We start from the raw sequence: 25140 nt of genomic DNA on the forward strand, positions 1-25140 counted from the left end.
ATGCTACCATTATTTATCCTTGGGGTATTTTGACGAAATCCTGTTACATCTGTTATTAAGAAACCTGTCTCCTTTAAAGTTAAATTTCAACTTTATTGTTTGGTATTTCCACAGGTTTTATGGCGAAAGTAAATAAGTAGTCTATGTCATTATGATGACTTTCAAATTCTAACTAGCAATATATAATGTGAACACATTGCTCGAGAGTATGGAAAAACAAACGCACCTTCTGGAAGCAACATGCAAATGATCTTCACAAGGTCTTTGCCCCTCTGGTTCCAAACCGGCAAAAACTCTCGCCTGAAACTGATTCATCTTGCTTACTATCACACATGCACACAAACATCACACACAAGTCTTTGCACCATACATGGCCAACAGCTGCTGTCAACTGATGCTGCAGATCGCAAGGTAACACTTAGCAATTTTTCTCAGGAGGCTGCTTTAACTGGTCCTTTGAGTCACAGACAACTGTTGTGGGTCCACAGCTGCCATTTGATTCAAATAAATCACATCTCTGTCTTGGGGATGTCTGACCCTTACCTTCGACCTTGACCCCTACTCTTAGTCAAGTTTCCAGAGGCCCCAACAGTGTTTTGCCAACCGCGAACCATTAGGGTTTAATGAGTAACAGTGGTGACGGCATCGACCTGTGAAGGAAGGAGGCCGCTCACTCCTGCGCTGAGCTTTGAAAACCTTGACCTCGCTAATAATATGTCAGTGGCCAGTCACTGGCGCTCTGGGGATGCAGGTGCCTTTACCAATTGCAAATATTCCCATGTCAGTTTCACTTTAGTGACAACTCAGATCAAGATCATTGCGAAAACACTTTCGCTCATAAAGCAATAATTGCGCTACAAGTTTTCGCCAATGTTGACAATGTCCCATCATAACAATGAGGTAGGAGTTATTTCTTGGACATATGACAAAAAGTAATTGACATTCAGAGATTGACAACTGTAACTGTTCGAGTGCTAAATAGAAAAACGTTACAGTCACATCGAACTGAGAATCTGATGAGGGCTTGTCGCAAACACTGTAGGTTACACATTTTTACAAACTAAATCAAACAACAACAAAAAATTAACCCAAAGTGAGAGCCATAGTCGGAAGCATTTGCGGAATAGGAAGGCGCAAAAACAAGAAGAGTTGAATTAGGAAGTGAACAAATGAGGCCTGAAGTGTCTGTGTAGACATGCATAGTGACAGATTCTCTGTGTATTAATGCTGAAGTGGCGAACAGGTAAAGGTTGCTCGAGTGACTATCCCGGGTGAAATATTATCTCACGCTATTATCACTTCATCACACTTCATTAGACTGACGGTTGGTTGAAGTGGTGGGTGGCAGGCCCTCAGTTAGCCCGGGCGAAAGATGAAGCGTTATAGCGACAGAGGGAAAGGCTGTAGAGAGCACAGTGGAGTATGACGTAAACAAGAAAAAGGGACAAATGTCTTTTCTGCAATCTGTCCCTGTCAGATGCTGCAGTAAACAGGAAGATCTCATGGCTGTGGTATTTCATCTCCAAACAAGAAGGCACATGACACTTTACCACTAACCCCAATTGTCATAATTATGAAGCATGTCGAGTGAACGGAATGATGAGCTTGCAGATTGTAAAGCTTCAGTGTCGGGACAGAAACACACAAACGCGCCGCTCAGAGGGCCTGTCTGTAGCCGTAGACCTGCCTTGTCTCGCTGTCATGCTCAAACATTAGTCGGTATCGATTTGCCTTTGCGTAGGCAATAGTTGTTTGTAACAATTATCACATCTATCAAGTTGAACGGACACATTGCACATGCAAAGTAGATGAGGAGAAAGCTGCTCTCGTCCTAGAAATTACAACCACTCTATCAAAAACTAATAGCATTTTTCTGTGGATTTATTCCCTGTCTGTGTCTAACAAACACATGAATATAACCTGAAAAGTGCATGAAGCTCTTCAAACACGTGTCCAGAAGAACTTCTAAAGTCGAATGTCTGTGGGGCCTTACAGCAAATACTCGACCAACATTGTCAGAAAAAAATTGTCTCAGTTGCAAAAAAACCCAAGACGTAAGCCCGTGGCACGAGACCTGAGTGAATCAGCTTCACCCTGTGCGTCACCACTTCACATGGTTAACTTCTTTTTGTACTTGTACGACAAATAAGAATGTTAAGAAAATACGTGTGCATGTCAAGTTGAAATTGACTGTAATTTAGGTTTTTTTTCATCATTTTTACGTGTTCCTTTGAGAATGTTATACATTTACTTGATTGAACAGTTAAAGATTTTATGATGGTCATCCCAGCGTCCTTTTGCTTATCTTAGAGGTTCCACTGTATATGTGGTCAAATTTGCTCCAAGTTTACAGAGTATTAGTTTATGTCCTCCTGTTGTGTCCTTCCGAATCCCCCTTTAATCTAATTTGGGAGCACTCAAAAAGGCAACAGTAATGAATTGGCTAATCACAGTTATCTGGCCCATTCAAGTGCTTTGTAAAGCAAATCAATAAGAGTCTGGAACTGGGCCAGTCATCCACTTTGACAAACGTGGCTTGCTAATCTATTTTTAGCATTACTGTTTTCATGACTCCAAACAAGGTGTAGGTCTGTCCCTTTGTGTACATCAGCAAGGTCAGCAGGGAAAATGACATCAAAGACCCGACATTTCGTTGGAGCTGCTCACTGTGAGGAGAAGATGTTTATTTACTTTTTTTTCTGTGGTTGCTGAAAACCACTGGAACTTTTTAAACCCCAGGAAAGGAAAAACATAATGAGGGCTACACCATAACTGCAGCAACAGATCAATAAGAACAACACCAGCTGATAAGAATTTCTATGAATTTGAAATGTTCTCCATGTTAATTCCATTGGCTACAGTATAAAGAAAACATTAACAGGTAGCCAAGTACTGGGCTTCCTGATTTTGTATCTATTTTGCAACATCTGATTACATCTGAATATTATATTATAATATTGACGGCGGGCGTGGGGTGCGGTGGGTCCGGTGCCCTTGCCCTTGTCCCTTACCCCTTGGGACTGGTCGGGGCGCTTCGGTCGGGCTAGTTATTGCATGTCTTCACCGGGTGTCCCCCACGAATCTACAAATAACTGTTGTAATGTTGCTTATGTTCAAATATCAAGACTTTTTCACTATTGTTCTGCTGTGGTTTTCACCACTAGTCCCCCTCTCCACTCTGTCCCTCTGCCCGTCCCCCCTAAAACCCTTTTCTGTCCAGCTGCATTTTCAATAAACATCAGAATAATACAATGCAATGCAAAAAAACACTATTCCTAAACTCGGGAGATAATTGTGTTTATGGCTCATATATTGGAAGGAAGGATTGGAAGAGTCGTACTGCACAAAACATTGTGGATTTACATGACTCTGTCTTGGTGTCCTTTGGGAGTCTGGTACGTTTGCTGTACGTCTTTGGGCTAAATGAGGGCTGCGATTATAGAATTTGTATGTAGTAAAAATGGAGGCACTGTACGAGCATTAGTCTCCTGTTGTTAGATAATGAAAAACGCTTCCTTGGAGACACCAGCAGAGAAAAGAGCAAGCAATTAGTGGAGGAGAAAAGAATGAGAGACGGATCGGAGGCGGGAGAGCGCTGTTTGAATGCGATTAATGAGATCACTGCAGGGTAGAATGTGCCTCTGTGATAGTCGGAGTAGAAAAGGAGAAGACGGAGAAGAGCAAGGAGATATGGAAAGGACGGTGCGAAGGAGAGGAACGAAATGGAGAGTCGGGAATGAATGGGGCCAGCTGGAGTGGGACACATTTAAGACCTTGCTGAGAAAAAAAAGGCTGAGACAGAGAGCAAAGAAGATGTAAGGCTAGCTTGAGTGCAACTGCAGGGGCTCTCCAGGCCTCCACTGGCCTTTTAACACTCAAGTGTTTGGGGGAGCACGGGCGAGGTCTGCTAGATTGCGGTGATGAATGAAACGAAAGACAGCCTGATGCCCTCCTTCGCCTCGTGATCTGGATTAGGGTTGACAGCCAAGGAGGCGGGAGTCGGGGAACAGTGGTCAAGTGGAGGTCAAGTAGGCGGTCAACCAGATCAACTGGACTGTCCAAACTCGAGCCTTTTTAAACTAAAACAGTTTGGGGCACTTGTTTAATCACATGACAACGGTGATTAGCATGCAGAAAACATATCTCAAAGTGGATGTTTTTTTTGAAAATGACACTGCTACTGTTTCTCCATAAACTAATGTTCAGTGTAGAAAAGCACAAGTACTTCACTACCAAAACGACAATAGTGACCACAACACCATCATAGTGCACGCTAACCAATGGTATTCAAAAATAACTTTTAGATTAACCCAAACGAGGACAAGCAGTTGGTGCATGCGTATAGTGTTTCTTCATGAAGAGACATTGCTTACTACCCGACTGTCAGGCATATAAACATTGTTGACAAGTTCTCTGTATTTGAAACTATAGTAATAACATTGTAACAACACTATGTCTTCTGTCTAATGTCCTTAATATTTATGCAGTAGTATATTGAATCACAAGAGTGATTTGTTCCATGACCAAGCTTGTAACTCAACTCGTATATCAAATTAACATTCCCCATTGAAATGAAATGATAATCCGATTTGTCCGTTCCAGCCTCTAAAAACACCTAAAAAAACTTTGTTATGTGTTTCTAATAAAGAAAAATAGCCCTGTATTATATAAGAATTTAAAGGGAAAAAAAATAATAAAAGAGATTGTAAAGAAATAAACTTGCGTAATTACTGTTCGTTGGGACAAACTGGAAGTCACAACGGGGGTGTAGCCTAGAAAGTGAGGGACTTCAGGAGCATGGCTGGATTGTGTTTGTACTCTTCTAAAAGTGCACCAGCGACTGTGAGTCTCTTTTCACTTCACTGGAGCGGTGGTATATCTGAAGCTGGCATGTCACTAAAAATTTGGCTCGCAACACAAAGGAAACAGAAAGAAAATAATAATCCAACAAGCGACAGCTTAAAGGTACCACAGGTACCTTTAATGTTTAATTACACATCAATAATGCTCTAATACTAAATGAATGATTGATTGATTTATCTTGTTGTCTTGTCATGTGACATATACAGTGTATAAACAGTAATTTCGAAGGGAATTTTTCTCATAACTGAGTCTGAGCTTTATTCGTGTTAACATAAGTGACAATTAAATTGGCTACTATGGAAGAAAGCAAGATTCTAACCAAAGTAAACAGTGGGGAATGTAGACTTCTAAAGTACCATTGCAAACTCTATACTGCAGGATATTTACACAGAAAACAACAAGGTTTAAGTGGCGATAAATGTAATTTTTGACTTGTTTGGTTATGTTTGCTAACCTAAGCTATGTTATTTGGCCTATGCTTTCCTGATAAAACTGGATTTGTCTTCACAAACAAGGATATTGTTCCCTCTTTTTGTAGTTTTAGTGCAATTTATCTACTTCAGGATGAGTTAAAAGTGTTGTAAGCTGTGTTTGAGGCCGGTTTTTGTATTTTGCTGAAGATTGGCTGCAAAACAAAGAGCGTGATAATGTATTATGCTTTTTTATCACAAGCTAAAAACACATTATTTTCTATTTGGAACTTTGTCACAATGAAATTGCAATCTTCAAAACTGCCAACTGTTTGATAGTAAAATAATAATGATAGAAGTTCAATACTGTATTTGTTTTGTGCATAACTATTAAAACTTGAAAAATCCACTCTGACAGAACAAAATCAAACAGCCTGAAGTGTTGGAGAGTGTGCACAGCGGCATCCCTCACGGTAATTATGACAGCTTATCTTGGTCAGACATGCTGTCCTAATGAAGGTGTTTAAAATACAAATAAAAATTCAAATAACTCTGTCTTCAGAAAAGTGTGTTGTATTTGTTTTTTATTGCATGACAATACTTCATCCTTAAAATTTGTATTTGCATTAGGAGTATTTAAAACATATTTTCCCCAAAAATCATTGAGATTGTTTCATTCTGCTATTAAAGGAATAGTGGTTAAAGCTAATCCTGAGCCACACACCCCTTGTAATGCCACATTTGATTGCTTTTTGTTCTTTTAAACAAGTCTTTCCATTTCCTCATTTTTATTGTGTGGTTTCATGGCTTTAGTGTCTTACATTCTTCAGTACTTTGCTCAACTTTGCTTTATAAATAGAGCTGACTTGTTGGGATGAGCAATAAGACTGCGGGCGCGCTTTAAATTGATTCATGTGTATTGGACTGTGGGTGGGTAGAACTGAGGATAATTATTTTTTATTTGATTTTTTTTCTTTATTACTATTTCCTTCATTCAGAACAGTCAGTGGCTCTGAGCTAAACATCTTCACATTTAAACGCACAATGCACGCCAGTTGTAACAAAATAAATATACTGTACACAAGCATGTCAACAAGCAAAAAAAACACTCTAGTGACAGTCAGTCCAGCAAATGAAAACAAAAGCTCACAATGTACTGACGCGCTAATTTTACTAGCCTGGGAAACTTGACTCCATTCGCACGTATTACAAACATTTTACACATTCATTCATTCATTCATTCATCTTCCGTTCCGCTTCTCCTCACTAGAGTCGCGGGCATGCTGGAGCCTATCCCAGCTATCTTCGGGTGAGAGGATACACCCTGAACCGGTCGCCAGCCAATCGCAGGGCACATATAAACAAACAACCATTCGCACTCACGTTCACACCTACGGGCAATTTAGAGTCTTCAATTAACCTACCCTGCATGTTTTTGGGATGTGGGAGGAAACCGGAGTACCCGGAGAAAATCCATGCAGGCACGGGGAGAACATGCAAACTCCACACAGGCGGGGCCGGGATTTGAACCTCGGTCTGCAGAACAGAATTATATTGTTACTCCAACCAATTTTGCTTTGTTGTGCTTCACTTTAATTCTAATAATAATTAAGTAATTCATAATAACCCCGCCTCCTGCCCGATGACAGCTGGGATGGGCTCCAGCGCGCCCGAGACTCAGAAGCGGCTCAGAAAATGGATGGATGGATGGATAATTAATAATAATAATGCATTTTATTTATGGGTGCCTTTCAGGGCACAGAAGGTCATCGTACGAACATAGTTAAAATAAATCAAACAATTGAATAACCATGAATTAAAATAGCAAATGATATGGGAAATGTTAAAGTGAATAGGCAGAGTATGTGTTTCAGAGGTCAGTTGGTAGTGAGTTCGAAAGACAGGAGGTGGCAGAGCGACCGAAGGCTCTGCCCCCTGTGGGGGACAGACTAGCAGAAGCGACGGTGTGTTGGATGGAGGACGAAAATCGGACAGAGCGGGAGGGTATGGCAACGTGACAGTGGTCAGCAAGATATGGCGGGACGAGGTTATTGATGGCCTTGAAGGTGCAGATCAGTATTTTATATTGGATGTGGTATTGGAGTTTGATGTAGGGGGTGAGTGATGTGGTGAGTGGAGGGGGTCCTTGTGATAATACGAGTTATGGAGAAGCTGCAGTTTTTGTAATGACTTGTGGGGGAGACCAAACAGGAGAGCGTTGCAATAATCCAAGCGGGAAGTGTTGAGGCTATGAACGAGGACAGCAGCAGTGTGGCGGGTGAGGGATGGACGGAGGCGATTGATGTTTCCTACGTAAGTAAGCAAGCAGACCAGGTGATGTTGTTTATGTGTGTTTGGAAGGAGAGTGTGCTGCCCAGGATGACGGCATCAATAGATCTTCGAGTTTACTTTGTGGTTTGATTTCTTTTTGCAGCCAGTTTCGACAGCATTGTGTCATCTGCTGTGAAAATTGTTATGCCTCCGTTGTTTCAAATAGGAGTGACAACAAAACCTCCATCACAGATATTTTTGAATGATGTAATTCCACATGATCAACGCATATCTTACAGACTGAAAAGTAATCAATTGCTTTATCAGGCCTACTCCCATTTAGAATCTCGGCATACCTGTTTGGAGGTGTTTAGTTGAAAGGAGCTTCGGTTCAGAGTCATTTGGACCACTTTGCCAACTGGATGAGATTTGATATTACAAACCTCAGCTGTTGTCCCGAGCCTCACTCCACGTTTCCTTTTCTGTCGTAGTCTCGGTGGTCGGGGAGGGGTGTAAATTGGTGGAAGAAAGGGTTGTTGACCACTTGTTTATGAGGGGTCGGAGGGAGCAGCTGCATGCGTTTACGAGCCTTTCAAGCCCCCGACGCTTTAAGCATCGCGATCAGCTGCGGCCCTCGGCAACACCACGCTAATTTACGCTCTTCCATTCTGTGTTGGCAGCCAAGCGAGCTGGCCATTAACCCGCTGTGATGCCAACCAGCCCGACAGGACACAGGCCCAGTTAAACACCTGAACCACCCTCTGAAGTGGTCCAGCTCAGCTGCTTGGCGTCACGTCCAAACAGACTGCAAATGACTCATCAGCGCGTGATAGGAAGGATTAATTAGACTTTTAGATGCTCGTCAAGGCTGAAAGCTTCCTACATAAAGAGCCAAAAGTCTTTCAGTGCAAGTCAACTTGTGACTGTCATCAAACATAAACACCCAGCGCCCAGACTGTAATGAGAGAAAACGTTTGAATTTACAGGCACCTCTGTCTGTGCTCTTAAACGTTGCATTGCCCGATTAGAAATATGTTTTAGTTGGGGCCACACCTTTAAGGTACACCTGCACAATCAAAGGTGATCCAATATAAAAGCCATCTAAAACTCTACCTTTACAAAGATTGTAATAGCTTTGATTGACACATTCAGAGAAGTCAAAAGTTAAAGTTGTTGTTCTGCCCGTGCCTGCGTGGGTTTTCTCCAGGTACTCCGGTTTCCTCCCACATCCCAAAAACGTGCTGTAGGTTGATTGAGGACTCTAAATTGCCCATAGGTGTGAACGTGAATGTGAATGGTTGTTTGTTTTTCTATGTGCCCTGCGATTGGCTGGCGTCCAGTTCAGGGTGTACCCGCCTCTCACCCAAACATAGCTGGGATAGGCTCCAGCACGCCCGCGACCCTAGTGAGGATAAGCGGTACAGAAAATGGATGGATGTATGTTCTGAGCAAGCAGGGCAGAGACACATGTACCACTTTTGTTGTCTATTGACAGTTTTGTGGTCATCATGCTTTCCTTTTTGTCATAACTGGTACCCTTCTGTGGGGGCATCACAAAATAAAACAAAAAAGCTACAGAAAAAGAAATGTAACACATTAGTGCTCATGTAGCTGAAGTGCTGACCTGTTGCATATGAAGCCTCCTTTCGTCGAATGTATTTAATTTCACAATTGTACAACTTTGGCGCATATATTATATTTAGGTTCCACTGTAAACTCATAATTGTGGTGGTTGTTTGAGTCACTGACAGTCTTGTGCACAGGTGTCAAACACAAGGCCCGGGGGCCAGATCTGCCGTGCCACGTTATTTTATGTGGTCCGCCAAAGCAAATCACGTGTGTCTACTTCCATTATTCTTGCTAAAATCTGTACCTAAATTTCAGATTGTCATACGTAATAAAGATTAACGTTGAGATGTTTCAAGCATTTTTTGTGACTAAAACCCTTTTTACAATATCTGAACAAACTATTATGCTTGACTGCTGATTTCAAAACTTGTTATCCATCAACTTGTTGTGCAATTATAATAATATGATGAGGTGATTAAATATTTATATGGTTTCACAGTCATAATGGCCCTTTGAGGGGAACTGTAACGACAATGTGGCCTGTGACAAAAATAAGTTTGACACACCTGGTGCGTCATTCATCTGACTTTGTTTCAGGAAACGTGGGTTCAGTTCCCACTCAGTGTTAATTGTTGTCTCTTCTTAATATGTACCCTGTTATTGACTGGCAATCAGTCCAGGGTGTAGTTCGCCTTTCCCTCAGTCAGCTGGGATAGGCTCCAACTCCCTGTGACCCTGCACCAGATGAATTGTGGATGGTGATAGTTTGCAATGGTGTAGAACCTTCTTGCATAGCTAAATGTAACCACAATAATATCCAACAGACTACTGGGACAACTGTAACTCAATTGTTGTTGTCAATAACTTTGTTATGTTATACAGCTCTTGCATATCATCTCCTTGACCCAGGCAAGTGAGTTTATTTTGTAACATTTCTTGCCAGGAGCATCCCTGAATAAAATCCTCCTAAATCTTGAATCCAGTATTTTTCCAGGTTCAACAGTGCTTAACCCACACTGTGCTATGTGAGGGGCACACAGGATGGATGATGTTGTTTGTCGTTGTCAAGCAGGGGGAATCCACAATGTGTGTCGACTGTGCTTGCCTTTAACACCCCCATTCATCTATCGCTGGCAACATCTTTTAACATCCAATTTCACATGCGCAGCCGTCTCCATCCATATCAAAGGAAGAGCTCCCAGCAGCTTGTCTCCTTCTTAATGTTGTCGTTACTCCCCGCCACTGTCGGCCCCAGCGTGGGATATGTCTGCATTGCGCGCCGCACGCAAGCACTAGTCCAATTTGCATGATGCAATTCTTGGCTGATGTGTTACTGGAGTAAACCGCACAGCGGATTGCTATTCGGTAATTTGACCTGCGGAGATTCCTCGGAGTCGTCCCCTCGTCTCCGGGTGACTATGATGCATCAGTGCAAGTTTTGAATTTGAATAGAACATTAAGTCTAAAGCCTCATTTATGTAGCTGCGCTGTCACTGACCTGTTTGGTAGTGACCATGGCTTGTTTTGCTGTACGTGTAACAGAAAAAAAACCGTGCCATGGCCCGTAGTATTGATTTTTGCCTAGTTGTTTTCTGCTGAGGTGAACACCTTCTGGCCTCCATAATCAATCAGCACGATGCACAAGTCAACAGCCTTCCTCCTAGACCGATGTTACTCCAGGTTGGAAATAAATATACTCCCACATGCAGCATCACAGCATGAAGACTAGGGTTGGGCGTAAGTGATCGGGAAAATCATTCAAATCCATGAGGTTCTGAGCTAAACCTCTTCAACTTGAATACATAAGACAAGGTTGTCAAATAAATCCAGCATACTGAGAAAAATATGAGAATGTCAGCATCATTCTGAAGATATATCGATGTGCTAAACTTGCCACAAGTTTAAGAACGTCACTCAATTGACTCTGCTCTTATACTGTATATGCTATTGTAATACTTACTAAAAGAATGTGGTTTGTTTTTTTATTCAAATTGGCCATGTACCAAATTTCCTGTTTCCTTTGTGTTTTGATTTCAGACCCACCCTTTTGAGGCCTTGTCTACATGGCAACCTTGTTCCTCCTGTTTTTGATAAGTTATCTGTCAAGACAGAATCATTTCTGGAAATATCCCCATCGACACAAAAACATTGAAAATGACTGAAAATGATGCTATACATATGCCAAATGTGTACAGAGCGATGTAATGAGGCCATAAAAAAAACTTGAAGGGGTGAACAGGTGACCAAAAAAAGAATCGGAACACCTATGAGGAGTGACGACAAAGTCAAACTTTTCTGCGAGTTACTTTAGACTTAAACTCCAACAAAAGCCATGCCAATTGTGAAACCAACAAATGTCTGGCGTCTGGCTGTCCGTGATCGCAAATGAGCCACTCTCTTCTTCGTTTGTCTGTATGACTGTACAGACCCTTTCCAAAAATTGAATATCAAGAAAAAGTGAAATTCAAAATGTGAAACTTTCATATATTATAGAATCGGGGCCCCCAATTTAAACAATTTCAAGTATTTATTTGTTTATTTTACAGAATTTGGGCTTCCAGCTCATAAAACCCACAATATCAGGAATTCAACAAATTAGGATACTGTGACGAAATCACCATTTACTTCTCAGTTTTTGTAGGAAAAAAAGAAAGAAATTAGGGTCATATTAAATCAATCAAAATATGGTACTTTCAAAACGATATGTTAATCTTCAAAACTTGGTTGGGAATCCCTTTGCTTTAATCCCTGCCTGGATGCGCCGTGGCATTGAGGCACACAGCCTGTGGCATTTCCTGGGAGTTATGGAAGCCCAGATTTCCTTGATGCTTGCTGTCAGTTCTTCTTTGTTTTTGGGTCTGGTGCCACTCATTTTCCTCTTGATAATACCCCATGGATTCTCAATGAGGTTAAGATCTAGCGAGTTGGCTGGCCAGTCAAGCACTGTGATGGCATGGGTATCAAACCAGGTTTTGGTGCTTCTGGCAGTATGGGCAGGGACCAGGTCCTGCTGGAAGATGAAATCTGCATCTCCATACAGATCCTCAGCAGAAGCAATCATGAAGTCCTCTAAAACAGTCTGGTAGACTGTTGGGGTGGCCTTGGATTTAAGAAAGTAGAGTTTACCAACAGCTGCACTGGACATTGCACCACAAACCATGACTGACTATGAATATTTCACACTGGACCTCAAGCAGCTTGGGTTCTGTTCTTCACCTGTCTTCCCCCAAACCCTTGGACCTTGATTCTCGAATGAAAGGCACACTTTACTTTCATTGGAAAAGAGGACCTTGGACCACTGGCCAACAGTCCAGTCGTTCTCCTTGGCCCAGTTGAGATGCTTCCTACGTTGGCTCAGGCTCAGAAGTGTCTTGACCTGAGGAATCCGGTAGTTGTAGCCGAATGTGGTTTTTGAAGCTGTGACTCCCGCCTCTTCCACTCTTTCTGGATCTCTGCGAGACTCTTTAATCATCTCTCTTTGATAATCCGCTGAAGTCCACAGTCATCTCTTTTGCTGGTGCATCTTCTCCTGCTACATTTTGTCCGTCCATTGATATGCTCAGACACAGCACTCTGTGAACAGCCAGCCCCCTTAGCTATGAAACTTTGTGGCTTACCCATCCTATGGAGGGTATCAATGATGGTCTTCTGGCCAAATCTGCAGTCTTGCCCATATTGAACCCAACTGAGACAATTGAACCAAACTGAAGCAATTTAATGACACCTGGGGAAACCTGTGCAGGTGCTTTGAGTTTAGTAGATGATTAGTGTGTGACACTCAATTTAAAACATGTATTGGCCTGCAGAATTTGGGCTGATTTCTTCACAGTATTGTAATTTTTTGAATTCCTGATTTTGTGGGTTTTATGAGCTGGAAGCCCAAATTATGTTAAAATAAAAAAATAATTGAAATTGTTTAAATTGTGGGCCCTGAATCTATAATCTATGAAAGTTTAACCTTCTGAATGGAATTATGGAAATAAATAAACTTTTCTTTGATATTAAATTTTTTTGGCAACCAAGGCAGGCCCACCAGATAAAATTTAAGTATAAAACCACAATGCAGAAAGTGTTAAATTACTTTACATTCTAGTTAATGATTTTTTTGGGTTGATGCTGGAACAGATTAAAGGTTTTTCCATTCCTTTTAATGGGGAAAGATGATTTGAGATGCACGTTCTTTGAGTTACAAGCATGTCACGGAACAAATTAAACTAATATCTCAAGGCACCACTGTAACTACTTTGATACTGTTGATGGAGACATCTCCTCTTTTCATCTCAATTGGCTTAACCTTTACCGACTTTTTTGTTTTCACAGGGAAACCTCAGCGTCCAATAAAAAAAAAGTTGCTGTACTAACTAGCAAGTATTTATGCTGGTGTCAGTTCAATTATAAATGGTAACCGACCCATTTGCTTCACCTCGCCTCCTAAGTGACTACTCACTCTTAACCCCTCAACCTTAAACAATCCCCGGCAAAAGCCTGCCAGGAAGCCTGTGCGATCCCCCATGCCTTTGCAAAGCCCCCGCATAGCACTGGGAACAGTTACAGCACATGCTGCAGCTAGTCTGCTGGGAGAAGGTTAAGGATTGAATGGGTAAGTGAGGGGTGTAGGGCCAGGGGAGTGGAGGTTCTTTGGGATGGGTGCCAATCCAATTACAGGCAGCAGTGCAGCCTTGGTTGCTTTGGTATCAGCGCTGAATTAGCATTTCGATGCTGTTTTCCCCCGTCAACCCTCTTCCAAAACACACACACACAAACACACAAACACACGCACGCACGCACGCACACATCTCCATCCTTTTGCTCCCATATCTCCCTCTGATGACTTGTTGTTGCTTCTCACTCCCTGTACCTTTCCCCATGATGCTTATTTCTCCAATAAAAGAGGCAGAAGGTATAAAAGTGGAGATCATCAGCAAAGCATTGAAATTTTGCCTCCCTCAAGCTGTTGCCTGTGAAGGAAGCCGGCAGCATCGAAGCACGCTCGGTGGGAGCTTATCAGCCCCGTGCAGGGCTCCTGCCCCTCTGGGACACCTGAGGGAGTGTATGGGTAACACTCCCGATAAAAACACATCTATGTTTTCGACACTCCCTAACACAAAGAGTGATTCATTAGTCACAACCCGGTGCAGAGGTAATATTTTGCTTTTGCAGATTGCTGCATCTGCATTTGGTCACTCTGTTTCATGCACATCAGTGTGATAGTCATCATTGCAGCATGCACTCCCATGCAAATTGTGACTACCCCTCATCCAATGACATATTTGCATGGAAATGTTTGCACCACTGGGGGCTGTTGTGCAAGACGGATTAATTCAACACGCATAAGAGCAAGTTTGATGCAACTCAAGTCATGTTAACTGGGTCTTGGAATGCAGATAAAAAATTAAAAGTACCTTGAAATGCATGGTTATAGACAACCACAATGTACCCCACATTTCATTCATCCATCCATCCATTTTCTGAACCGCTTATCCTCAAGCGGGTCGCAGTAGTGCTGGAGCCTATCCCAGCTAACTTCGGGCAGGAGGCGGGGTACACCCTGAACTGGTTGCCAGCCAATCGCAGGGCACATAGAAACAAACAACCATTCGCACTCACATTCACCCCTACGGGCAATTTAGAGTCTCCAATTAACCTACCATGAGTGTTTTTGGGACGTGGGAGGAAACCGGAGTGCCCGGAGAAAACCCATGCAGGCACGGGGAGAACATGCAAACTCCACTCAGGCGGGGCCGGGATTTGAACCCCGTTCCTCAGAACTGTGAGGCAGATGTGCTAACCAGTCTCTACCGTGCCGCCACATTTCATTCCATTCATTATATTGTACATAAACTGTATATAAAAGCTCCACAATAAAACAAACATTTCAAGCTTGTCATTTTAAATGAAACTGGTGGCTGTCTTTGGAATAACATGAACTCTATGTGGTGAAAACAATCATAACTTTATCAAAGTTAAAGAAAGAGCCAACCTTCTGGCCCCAAATACTGCTACAAACACATGCAATTTGAATCTTTCCAATTAATACAGTGACCTTTGTCCCGCAAACAAAATAATCTCTGAAGACTTCAAAGAGATTTTTTTGCAAACCGATATACCCAAGAAAACGAATTGAAGGGACTATTGTGAATACATTACAGTGTATTTTAGCAACTACCTGATATCATGAAAATATGCTCCCTGGTGGCTGTAATCAATATGCTATAGGGTTGCTTGCTTGTCATCATTCAGAATCCCCCAATATCCTAAAAATAACAACAATTATGGGCACTTGAGTCATCCATTAACTTACAATTATCATGAAGATTTGAATCAATATTAAGGTTATACAATTTGGAAACCAATAATTATCTTGAAAAAAATATTCTACAACTCTTTCCCATTGTAAAAATTATTTAAAATCTGAACAGTTTGATACAGAGTAACCATAACAGTTTGTGTTCGACCTCATATGTCCCACTCTAAATATTTAAATAAACCATTGTAGAGTCAATTGAATGATCAGTCCTGCTTGCTGAAGCCATTTGGAGATGGAAAAGCTCAACAATCATTTCCTGCGCTGATTACTGGACCGTGTAAACATGCTTCCATTGTAGATGGCCTTCTCCCATACTGGTTAATTCCTACCAGTGTTGGTGTTACTGTGGTTACAGTCACACCCCTGAGAGCAGCCAGCCTTAGTACACAGCAGCAGGAGAAGCTATTCTGCATGGATTCCCAAGCAAGTGGCAGCAGATCAGAGCTGTCAGCCTCTGGAGGACTCGGGCAAGTCAGACAATGGAGGAAAACCCCACTTTTATGTCTCATCTCATTTAACCAAGTATGAAAAAGGGATGTAAATAATTTAGCACCACAAACATTAGAATACATCCAGTGAATATTCTCTTCTCTACACCCTGACGTATTGATTCAATTATGAATAGGCAGAGACCAAAATAACTCATGCCACGACTATTTGTGAAGCAGCAGGCCTGAAGGAACTTTTTTGAAACAGGTGTCCATAAACCTTTAGTGACAACCTTTTTGTTTTCATTGCAGCTGTTGTGGTGTTGGAGGAATGGGGCCCACAGATGCGGACACTCTGCTGCTGTTAATAAAAATAAAAAATAAAATCATCATGGAAGGTGGGACAAACCACTCAACCAGTGGAGTAAATGTATAGAAAGCAGTGACAGCATGCAATATCATAGTTTCATTTTTAACATCAAGACCAAATAAAAACAAAGCAAAGTCCATCGATCTAACCAATAAATAGCCAACAGTGCTTCACTGCATCCTAGCGGTGCCTGTGCAAGTCAAGTGTTTGCAACCAAGACGAATAGCAAATGACAAGAAACCAAAAATTCCAACATCCATTGTGGTAGCTCTGAGTACGGTAGGAACCAAAATTTGTCTCACCAAAAACAAGCTAGCACCTTACACACTTTATAAACATGGGTGTGAGCAATTGCATCAATTTAACAAGAACTCATATTTTGGACTTCTACCAAGACAAATCTTAGAGATTACATTACACACCATTGCACCTTTCAAGGGAGAGGTCCTGTGTAATACTGTGTTCCTATGGCTTGGGTGTGAACTTCCTCATTATAGACTGGCCTGCAGCCATTTACGCTCAGTGACGTCCCTCATCCAAGACCGGAGGGGGGAGGGGGAGGGGTGTTAGTGCATGGGTCGACTGTCAATGGGCCGCAGGCGGAAAGGTGCCTATTAAAATTAATGGGCCATTGCGGTTTATTCAACACAGCGACTCTGGAGCTCACTTAACTAGCAACTAGAAATGACAACTACAATGAACCTGCCATCATCATTACACCTGGCTGACAGCCAGCATTATATCATAATATATAAGGAAGGATGTACGTTTCTCTGTAATCATGATCTGTCTGTGCAGCCAGAGCACTTTACAGTCATGTTTTGACTGACCAATAAAGTCCAGTGGTTTGCCATGGTATGGTTGGAAAACGGTATACTGTAAGTCTACATCCTCCACGGTAGTCCTTGCCTCACCCTCTTCTAGTGGAAGAGAAAAAGAAGAAGCACTCACCTTCTTAAGGCGTCCACTCTTTGTTCCCACAAAGGCCACGCAGTAGCCACTGTAGACGTAGGAGATGACTGAGGTCATCCGGTCGCGGGTCTCAGTGTAGAGGGTGTGTCCAGTCACCAGCTGGGAGCCACCGAGAGGCTGGTTTATGTCCAGACCGCAGAAAGAGTCATCGATGGGCACCGGCTACAGATTGGAAGAATGAGAAGACAAGTGAGATCTATTGCGGTCCCCTTTCACTTGAAACACACTGCATGGAAACAAGACAAAAATACTTCAGAGTGAGACAGCCGAGAACCAGACGAGGCATATAAAAGACGACAGCTCAGTGAGGAGGGAGGATGAAGGTGACAGAGGAGGCAGAGTTTTGGTTACAGTGTCAGAGAATCGCGGGCCGATGAAGGTGAGCTTAGGGGGGGAAAGGTGGAGGCAGTGGCATGCAACACAGCGAGTGACTCCTCAGATAGACAAAGGTTTGCCTTTATCTCGGGAGACGTGTTTGGTCACCGCGTGACAACGCCACCTTGCCCTGACTGCGGTTCATTACCCCTACCTACAATGCCGCCTCAGATGGAAAACTGATGCTTTTTGATAATGATGAGCTGAGCCACACTGACATTCCTACACAATCAACACAAAGATGGTTTTCCATTTATCTTGGTTGGAGGGTTGGACTCTATGACTACCAGAATTGATTAGATTGACTTGATTGTAACAGAAAAGTGAATGAAGAAATATTTACAAATAATCTTTCATGCATGTGAACACATACTAAGTGTATGAATAGCATGGAGCATTAAGAACTTTTAAAGGGTCTTCTAAAATATCTCATATTTATATATTTCGTGAAAATGTCATGCATATTGACCAGAGAGCTGCAGCCTTTTCATTCTTTTTCAAGTCAAACCAAAAAAGATATTTTTGCTTTTCGCTGTTAGCTATGCCAAGGGTGTTACATCCATCCAGCCATTCATTTTCAATACAGCTTGTCCTCATTCCTCATCCTAGCTGACTCTGGGCAAGATGCAGGGTAGATCCTGGAACGGTCGCCACTGTCGCCAGTCCATCGCAGGGCAAATATAGACAAACCACCATTGACACTAACACCTACCTCAAATTGAGAGTCTTCAATTAACCTTACATGCATGCATGGTGACAACATGCAAACTCCGGAGGGCCTGGGCAGTGATTCAAACTGGGAGGTAGAAGTGCTAAGCACTACGGCACTGTATTACAGTAGTATACTACATTATAGTTTGTCCATCCATCCGTTTTCTGTATCGCTTATCCTCACTAGGGTCGCGGGCATGCTGGAGCCTATCCCAGCCTCTCTCTGGGTTACCATTACATCTCTCGGCAAAGCCTTAGATGCTCATTCTGTCTCTTCTTTATCCCTCCCTACTGTATGTCAGCAAGGTTTGTTAAGGGAAATGAGAGGGGATTTTAGGAGTACAAGCTGTATAGCTGGAGGGCAATAATTGCCTAACTATTAACAACCACGCCCTCCACTTTATTTCCATTTATTTCCTTGTTTTCCTTTGTCACATTAGTGACTATCGCTACGGGGACGTTCCACATCAGTGTTCTTGATTATAAAATGCGAATCTCTCAGTGTAAATATTTAAAGTTCATTTACATTGTGCTCACACCAAATGAATGTGATGGGAAGACTTACAGCTGTTTGGGAAAAAACATACATAACTAATAGCAATAAGAATATTTGGTTGCGATTACATCAGGATTGTTTCAATGACGCACACATTTGCACACTTGGCACTGCAAATTCCGATGGACCCCATGTGGTTTAGCCTCAATCCTCCCCCACTTTATCACAAATCTCACTCAGGCAACATAGCAGAAAACCTATAACCATTATCTTTAGTGGAGCTAAAAAAAGCACATAACTCTTCATCAAAGAATAGTGTAACATTTAATCCAAGTAGAGAACATGGTTGCTACCCCCATCCTTCTTCACATTCAAGTAATCTCATTAAAAAGTCTTTCATTTGGAATGGAACTGGAATTAAGTTTGTGCAAGATGTGACAGGATATCGGCGCTTGGAAATTCCTCTCCCCGCATCGTTATCAATCTGAACATCCCTTTGCTCTGACTTGTGCTTAATTGGTAGCCCTGCTGTACGATAGTCGATAGGCGTCAAGCTATTCTGATAAGACAATTCCACAGAGCAGTCTTTCTTCTGCAGGACCAGACTATGGAGATGTAGTGACTCTCCAGATGGCACAAAGCTGGACGGCCAGGCAATAAATCTTTGATTGGCCGCTGTGTATGAATCCCTCAGCTCTATATCCCAGCCCCAGCGTGGCGGGCTAAAGGATCTGCAAGAAGGGAATGAGAGCTGGGGGGATACTTATGGAACACGCTGCCTGCCGACTGTTAACAATGGAGCAGAGGAAAGATGCTTTTACTGCATGTGAAAATGAGGGAGTCTTCATTGTATTTGGATGCCTGGTATTCTTGACTGGCATAATTTAAATGGCAACGAAAATGTGTAAATGTCTTATGTTTGAGTCGAATAAAAAACATCCATATTTAATTGTGTCTAATGTGAACATTATATGTATTCTTGTGCCATGTCTGTCACACTTTACTTCAAATCCAAACTAATATCCAGATTGGTGCTGTCCAGAGACAAACTTAGATCTCCACGTAAGATTTTGACTTTTTGACATACTGGTAATATGACTCTTTTCTCCTGCATACGCAATTAAAAAGTGTGTATTCAACCAACCAATGAAAACATCTTATGTTTTATTATTCCATGAACTGCCCTTCCAAGACATAGTTCATCTTTAGACCACACATCCCAACACATTCTTGGCATTATTGTTTTTGTAACTTTATATCAATGACGTCACATCATATCATCTCCATGGCAGACTTCAATCGATTTGGGGATTTAACAGCATGCAGACATTGCTAGCGCAGCTGACATCCTCTTGTTAAATGTCATTTGTATAAGCTTCGAGACTTTGTCATCCATTGACACCCATCTACATAATCCATAATATGGGATGGATTTATGGGTAAGAACACGGTTTTAAGGACGGTATTATTTCACATCTTCTTGTCACAAATATTGTGCATCCTGGGCTGTGGCATGTTACAGCAGAGCCCCATGATGCTACAGCTGGCAGAATGTAGTGGGCGGTACAGCATGGCAGGTGACGCCTGGCACCCTTCAGCACACGCTGGGATGATTTGGTATTCTGCTGGAGCTGGGTAAAAAAAAAAAATATTCACTAATTTGTCACTACTGTCATTGCAGTTTCTTCTGTCTCCACATTGCCCTTCCACTAACCTCTTCTCGCATCACCGAGACAATGAACCCAATAGAATCCCCTAATGCTAACCACCTCTGACATTCTACTAATTAGTAAGTCAATGATTTTCATAAAAGTGGTCAAATGTTTGCCCAAGGGGGAGGGATTAGCTACAAAGGTAAAATGATCAGTGTTCTTCATCATCATGAGACCCTAAAGATACATGTGGACCTACAGGACAGATCACAGGCTTATACTATTGACATGCGTCACCCACAACTCATTAAAATATTCTTAAATATCTATTAGCAATTAAAGCCAATGGCGGACTACAGCCTCCTGGGGAATGAGGGAAAATCAAGAGACTTCAGACATTAGTGGCCTTCTTTCAAAATGATAATTGGACTTTTTACAAGGAATGGTGTCTACTCCTGCATCGGAAGCACTCACTACTGCTTCCTGAGCCAGGAAGACACGATTGTTGGTTTTAAACCCAAGGAGAATATTATCACTTATTGTACTGTATGTACATTTATGACATTAACATCCATATTACAGGATGTTCCATGGACTGGTTCAAACTGCACATCTAAACGGCAAAACATGTTTATTTGTATATACGGTAAAACTTCAAACAGTCACAATAAGGGCCAGTCATTGGTACTTTCATTTAATTGAGTTGTAGTGAGAAGATGCCATAATTACTGGGGTTTTTTTCTATGTTCATTTTAGTCTATAAATAATAGAACAGAAACATGTAACAGTGTGTTTGTAAAAAGGTGTTATTGAGTGTCTAACGAGCGTAACTCACTGCTTTGGTGCACTGCACATCCTTCCCAAGAAGCCAGTTGAGCTCCAGGTGCCCTTCGCCCTGGTAGCAGGACTGCAGGCGCTCTTTGATGCGTGCGTTGATGTCGCGGATAGTGAAGGCGCAGAGCGCGGAGTCATCGGGCGGATGGTGAAACTGCTTCTGGCCTTTGGAGAATACAGCGAAGAGCACGTCGTCTTGAACACCGATGTGAAGCGACGCGGCGAGGATGCTGCCTGGCTTGCCGAGGTAGGCGGCCTGCAAGAGCCGGTACTCAACGCCGTTCTTCACGCAGCCAATGGGGAGGGAGACGTATGAGTGGAACTTGCGGTCGTCCTTGCAGAGGCGAACGATGCGGGAAGTATAGAAGAGGTCACTGGCGGAGCCGCTTGACGACATGCCATTCTCTGGTGTCTCAGGCTGAACAGTCAAAAAGTACACAAAGCTGCCACTAGCAAAACCATAAATGTAGTAGATGTCGAAGTGGGACACGAGTGCGAGCGTGTCTGATGGTATCTTGATTAAAGAGGACACAAAGTCGGTGTGCAATTCGTAGTCAAGCATTGCGGAAGATTCCGGGTCACGGGGAAGCTTTCGGCTGGATATGGTAGGGAAGTAGTCCTGTTTTCCATCAACTGCAGTACCGATAAACAAGGTGCCATCCTGGCCTTGTGAGGGCACAATGACCCCATACATGGTCCCAGTCTGGTTGACACTGGAGAGGTAGTGCTCTTTCTTATGGGAAGGCTCCACTAAAATAAAAAGGTCATCCAGTCGAAGGAGTTTGCAGACACCCTGGTAAAGGCTGCCGCACGCCAGCAGGCGGTTCTGCGAGTAGTCGATGAGAAGAAGCTTGTTGACGTTGTTGGTCGAGACCAGAGGCTCTGAGCAGGGCTGCACTATCAGGGGTGGGTAACAGGCCTTGTTGTCATCCTCTGGGCCCGTGTCATGCGACACCAGCAGGGTCAGGTTGCCCGAGAGCTTGTACACACGGTTTACGGCGCCGATGTACACGGCTCCTGTGGTTTGGTGAACGGTGAGGTGGTTGAAAAACCAGTCCCGCCGCTCCGGGTGGAAGCTAGTGAATGTTTGCCCGCTGGACTGAGCCGGGAGCGCTAGGAGCCAGAAGGTTAGCAAAGGAGCTAATAATCCCATTCTGGCCTCAGGCAATGAAGTCCTGTGCAAAGCCTTTATGTTTACCATGCCTTTTAGGAAAGGATGAAGAGTGAATGGAATAAGAAAGGAATACTGATGGAGATCTTGTTTTGGTTGTTGAAGGCTAACTTGTCAGTCCAAGAGTCTTTCTGGGGGAAAAAAAAAGAGAGGAAAGCGAGTGTTAATTAGCCCATATGACTCACATATAAAGAGGGTCAAGGTTCATCCTCAGTTAAAGCAGTGTCCAATCCAGAGTTGGAGCGAGCAGATTAAAATGACAAAGGGAGGAAATGGTTACAGTGCACATTCCAAAGGAGCTGCTTGAACACCGCAAAAAAGTCAAGGCAAGTTACAGCAGTGGAAATTAGCCTGACCTGACTCCCCCAGAAGCCCCTCATACCCACCTGCCCCGCTGCCCGCGTCCACTATGACACAATGACAAAGACACATATTACTCACAAACCCCGTTCACATCACAGTGACTCATCACATTCCAATTATTACAAGCAAAACTCATTTCTCAAGTAAATCACCATCCGTTCCCTTTGTCGCTGGGATTTGATATTATAACAATATACACAATGTTACCAATAATACCATGATACACTGATACATAGTGGTGTAATTCAACATATGTATTTTTTTAATTCAATTTTATTTTTATCACACCAAATCACAACATACTGTAAATTGTCCCGAGGCACTTAACATATGGAGCAGCTCTAGAACCACATTCCTCACACGTCAAGACAGCAACTTAAAGCAATCTGAAAATGAAAAAAAAATTAAATAAATCAGAACATTATCTAACTTTACGTAACATTAAAAGTTTACTATTACTTAGTTTGTTTGCTAAAAACAAAACACAGGACATTTTACAAACTTATTTAAAATAAGAGAAGATTTACCTGAAAATCGCATTAGGGTAAAAGGTCAAATTAAGTAACGGGACATCCGGCACCCCTAAAAACAATATTTGACACTTGTGTCGATACTTTAGCGTAAGAGTAAATGTTTGTCACATGCCTGGGCTGCTGTTTTGCACAGGTTTACTGTTTTCATCTGCCGCTGATATTAACAGATTGCATAGGACTGAATCCCAGACAGGCCCAAATTCCTCCCTAAATATGTGTGTATCAGATGCACGTTCACAGCCACATCACGCAGCATTTATCAGCACACTCGATCATAAGCAGCAGTGCAAGGGGCTAACAAGTGGAGAGACAATGGGGCTAAATCTCAAAATCAAGTACGATTAGGCGTAGCGATGCAACAAGGGTAATTAGAGTGGAGCTAGAGGAGGTGAGCGGGGGTGAATCGGGTGTTGGTTGAGCTGCCCTGCATCGTTCACCAAGCTCTGAATTTACATTTCCAGCAGCGAGGGGCGTCACAAATCAAAGGTGATGAATGTTTGGAATAATCAGAGTATTAACAAGCACTTGATGGCATGATGAGGATGCATTCAAGGCAGGTTTGATTCGAAGATTTGGGATTTCCTCTGAAGCTTATCAAGGCATTTATAGACCTCATTCTGAATCTGCTGGCAACGATGATAATACAACATTTCAATATAACATGGCTTGTCCTCAGGTCCTTCTCAGACTCACCTATGGACTAGGCTGTATACTGTATGTGGTGCAATTAACCTTACATAACATTATACATTTTTTGGGTTCATTTACATACAGTATTACTGACAGTGGTTAGCTTGTCATTCTTGTAGGAGTTAAGAATGTTAAAATGTTACTCAAAATATTAGTAGAATTAATACAGGTTCTGTGATAGTGACAGTTTGACCCTGGAACTGTTTCAAACATTTTTATTTTATATTATTTTATCATTATTTTTTTTTTATTCAGTGGAAACCTTGGTTCACAAATGCCCCTTCTGAAGAACAAATAAACATTTCAGACAAATATTGCTTCAGTTCACAAACTGAGATTCAGTTAATGAAACAATATATATATTATAACGCTCGGTATGGCTACCAAGAAAGTCAAAAGTACAAGTGATATGAGGAAGCCATGAAAAGTGTTGCGTTTCTGGAACTAGAATTAATTAATCCTATTTCCATTAATGTTAATGGGAACAAAAATATATTCAGTTCACAAAGAGGCACCACTGTACAAACATATGCCTGAATAGTTTTCAGCCTCAGAGGTTCTAGTATAAAGAGGGTGATGTCTTATTTGTTCAGAATGTCTGTTCCTAAATAGTTAAAGCAGGCTAACCACGTAATGATTTTTAACATCTTAACAGATGTGTGATGTAAAACATTGCAATGTGTGCTTCATGCTTGTATAATGTGTGTTGTGTAGATGACCAACACATCACAGTCACCACACACATAATGTTTGCTGCTGTATTACCAAGAGCGTGAGAGGCATCCAGACTGCTAGAAAATACAAGGAATAGGAAAGAGTAGCAGGAGAAGCAAATAGAAGAAGCTATGCTAACTGTTAGCTTCTCTGTTCTGTTCTTGTCATTTTGATTCTGAGACACGTTATACAAACAGTCAACACAACTAGTTGCTCCTCTATTTGTGTCTGGCAACAGTGTGAGCTTCAGGTCGCTTTCTCATTGACTATTGTTCATAAATTACTAAACTATGATGTTGATTATGATGATGGTGATGATGATGATTATTATTATTATTATTACAGCTCAGTCAAACTTGGACTGAACTACACTTAACGACTTGGAAGCGTAAATATTGAACAGGGTTAGGA

At 42.2% G+C, this 25140-nt stretch overlaps 1 protein-coding gene across 8 annotated transcripts in view; it reads right to left on the reverse strand.

The window, feature by feature from the left end:
• The window catches only part of plxna2 (plexin A2), a 250244-nt gene that overhangs the window by 182919 nt on the left and 42185 nt on the right, over positions 1-25140 (reverse strand). For all 8 annotated transcript variants that reach the window (XM_061789534.1, XM_061789577.1, XM_061789552.1 and 5 more), the window contains 2 exons: positions 21260-22560; positions 17170-17352 (listed from right to left, as the gene is read on the reverse strand). In XM_061789534.1, the coding sequence (XP_061645518.1) occupies positions 17170-17352; positions 21260-22459 (1383 nt within the window). In that variant the 5' untranslated portion in view covers positions 22460-22560. The remainder of the gene's footprint in view (positions 1-17169; positions 17353-21259; positions 22561-25140) is intronic.

The sequence above is a fragment of the Phyllopteryx taeniolatus genome, chromosome 1 (genome assembly GCF_024500385.1).
Source record: "Phyllopteryx taeniolatus isolate TA_2022b chromosome 1, UOR_Ptae_1.2, whole genome shotgun sequence".
In the NCBI taxonomy this organism is placed as follows: domain Eukaryota; kingdom Metazoa; phylum Chordata; class Actinopteri; order Syngnathiformes; family Syngnathidae; genus Phyllopteryx; species Phyllopteryx taeniolatus.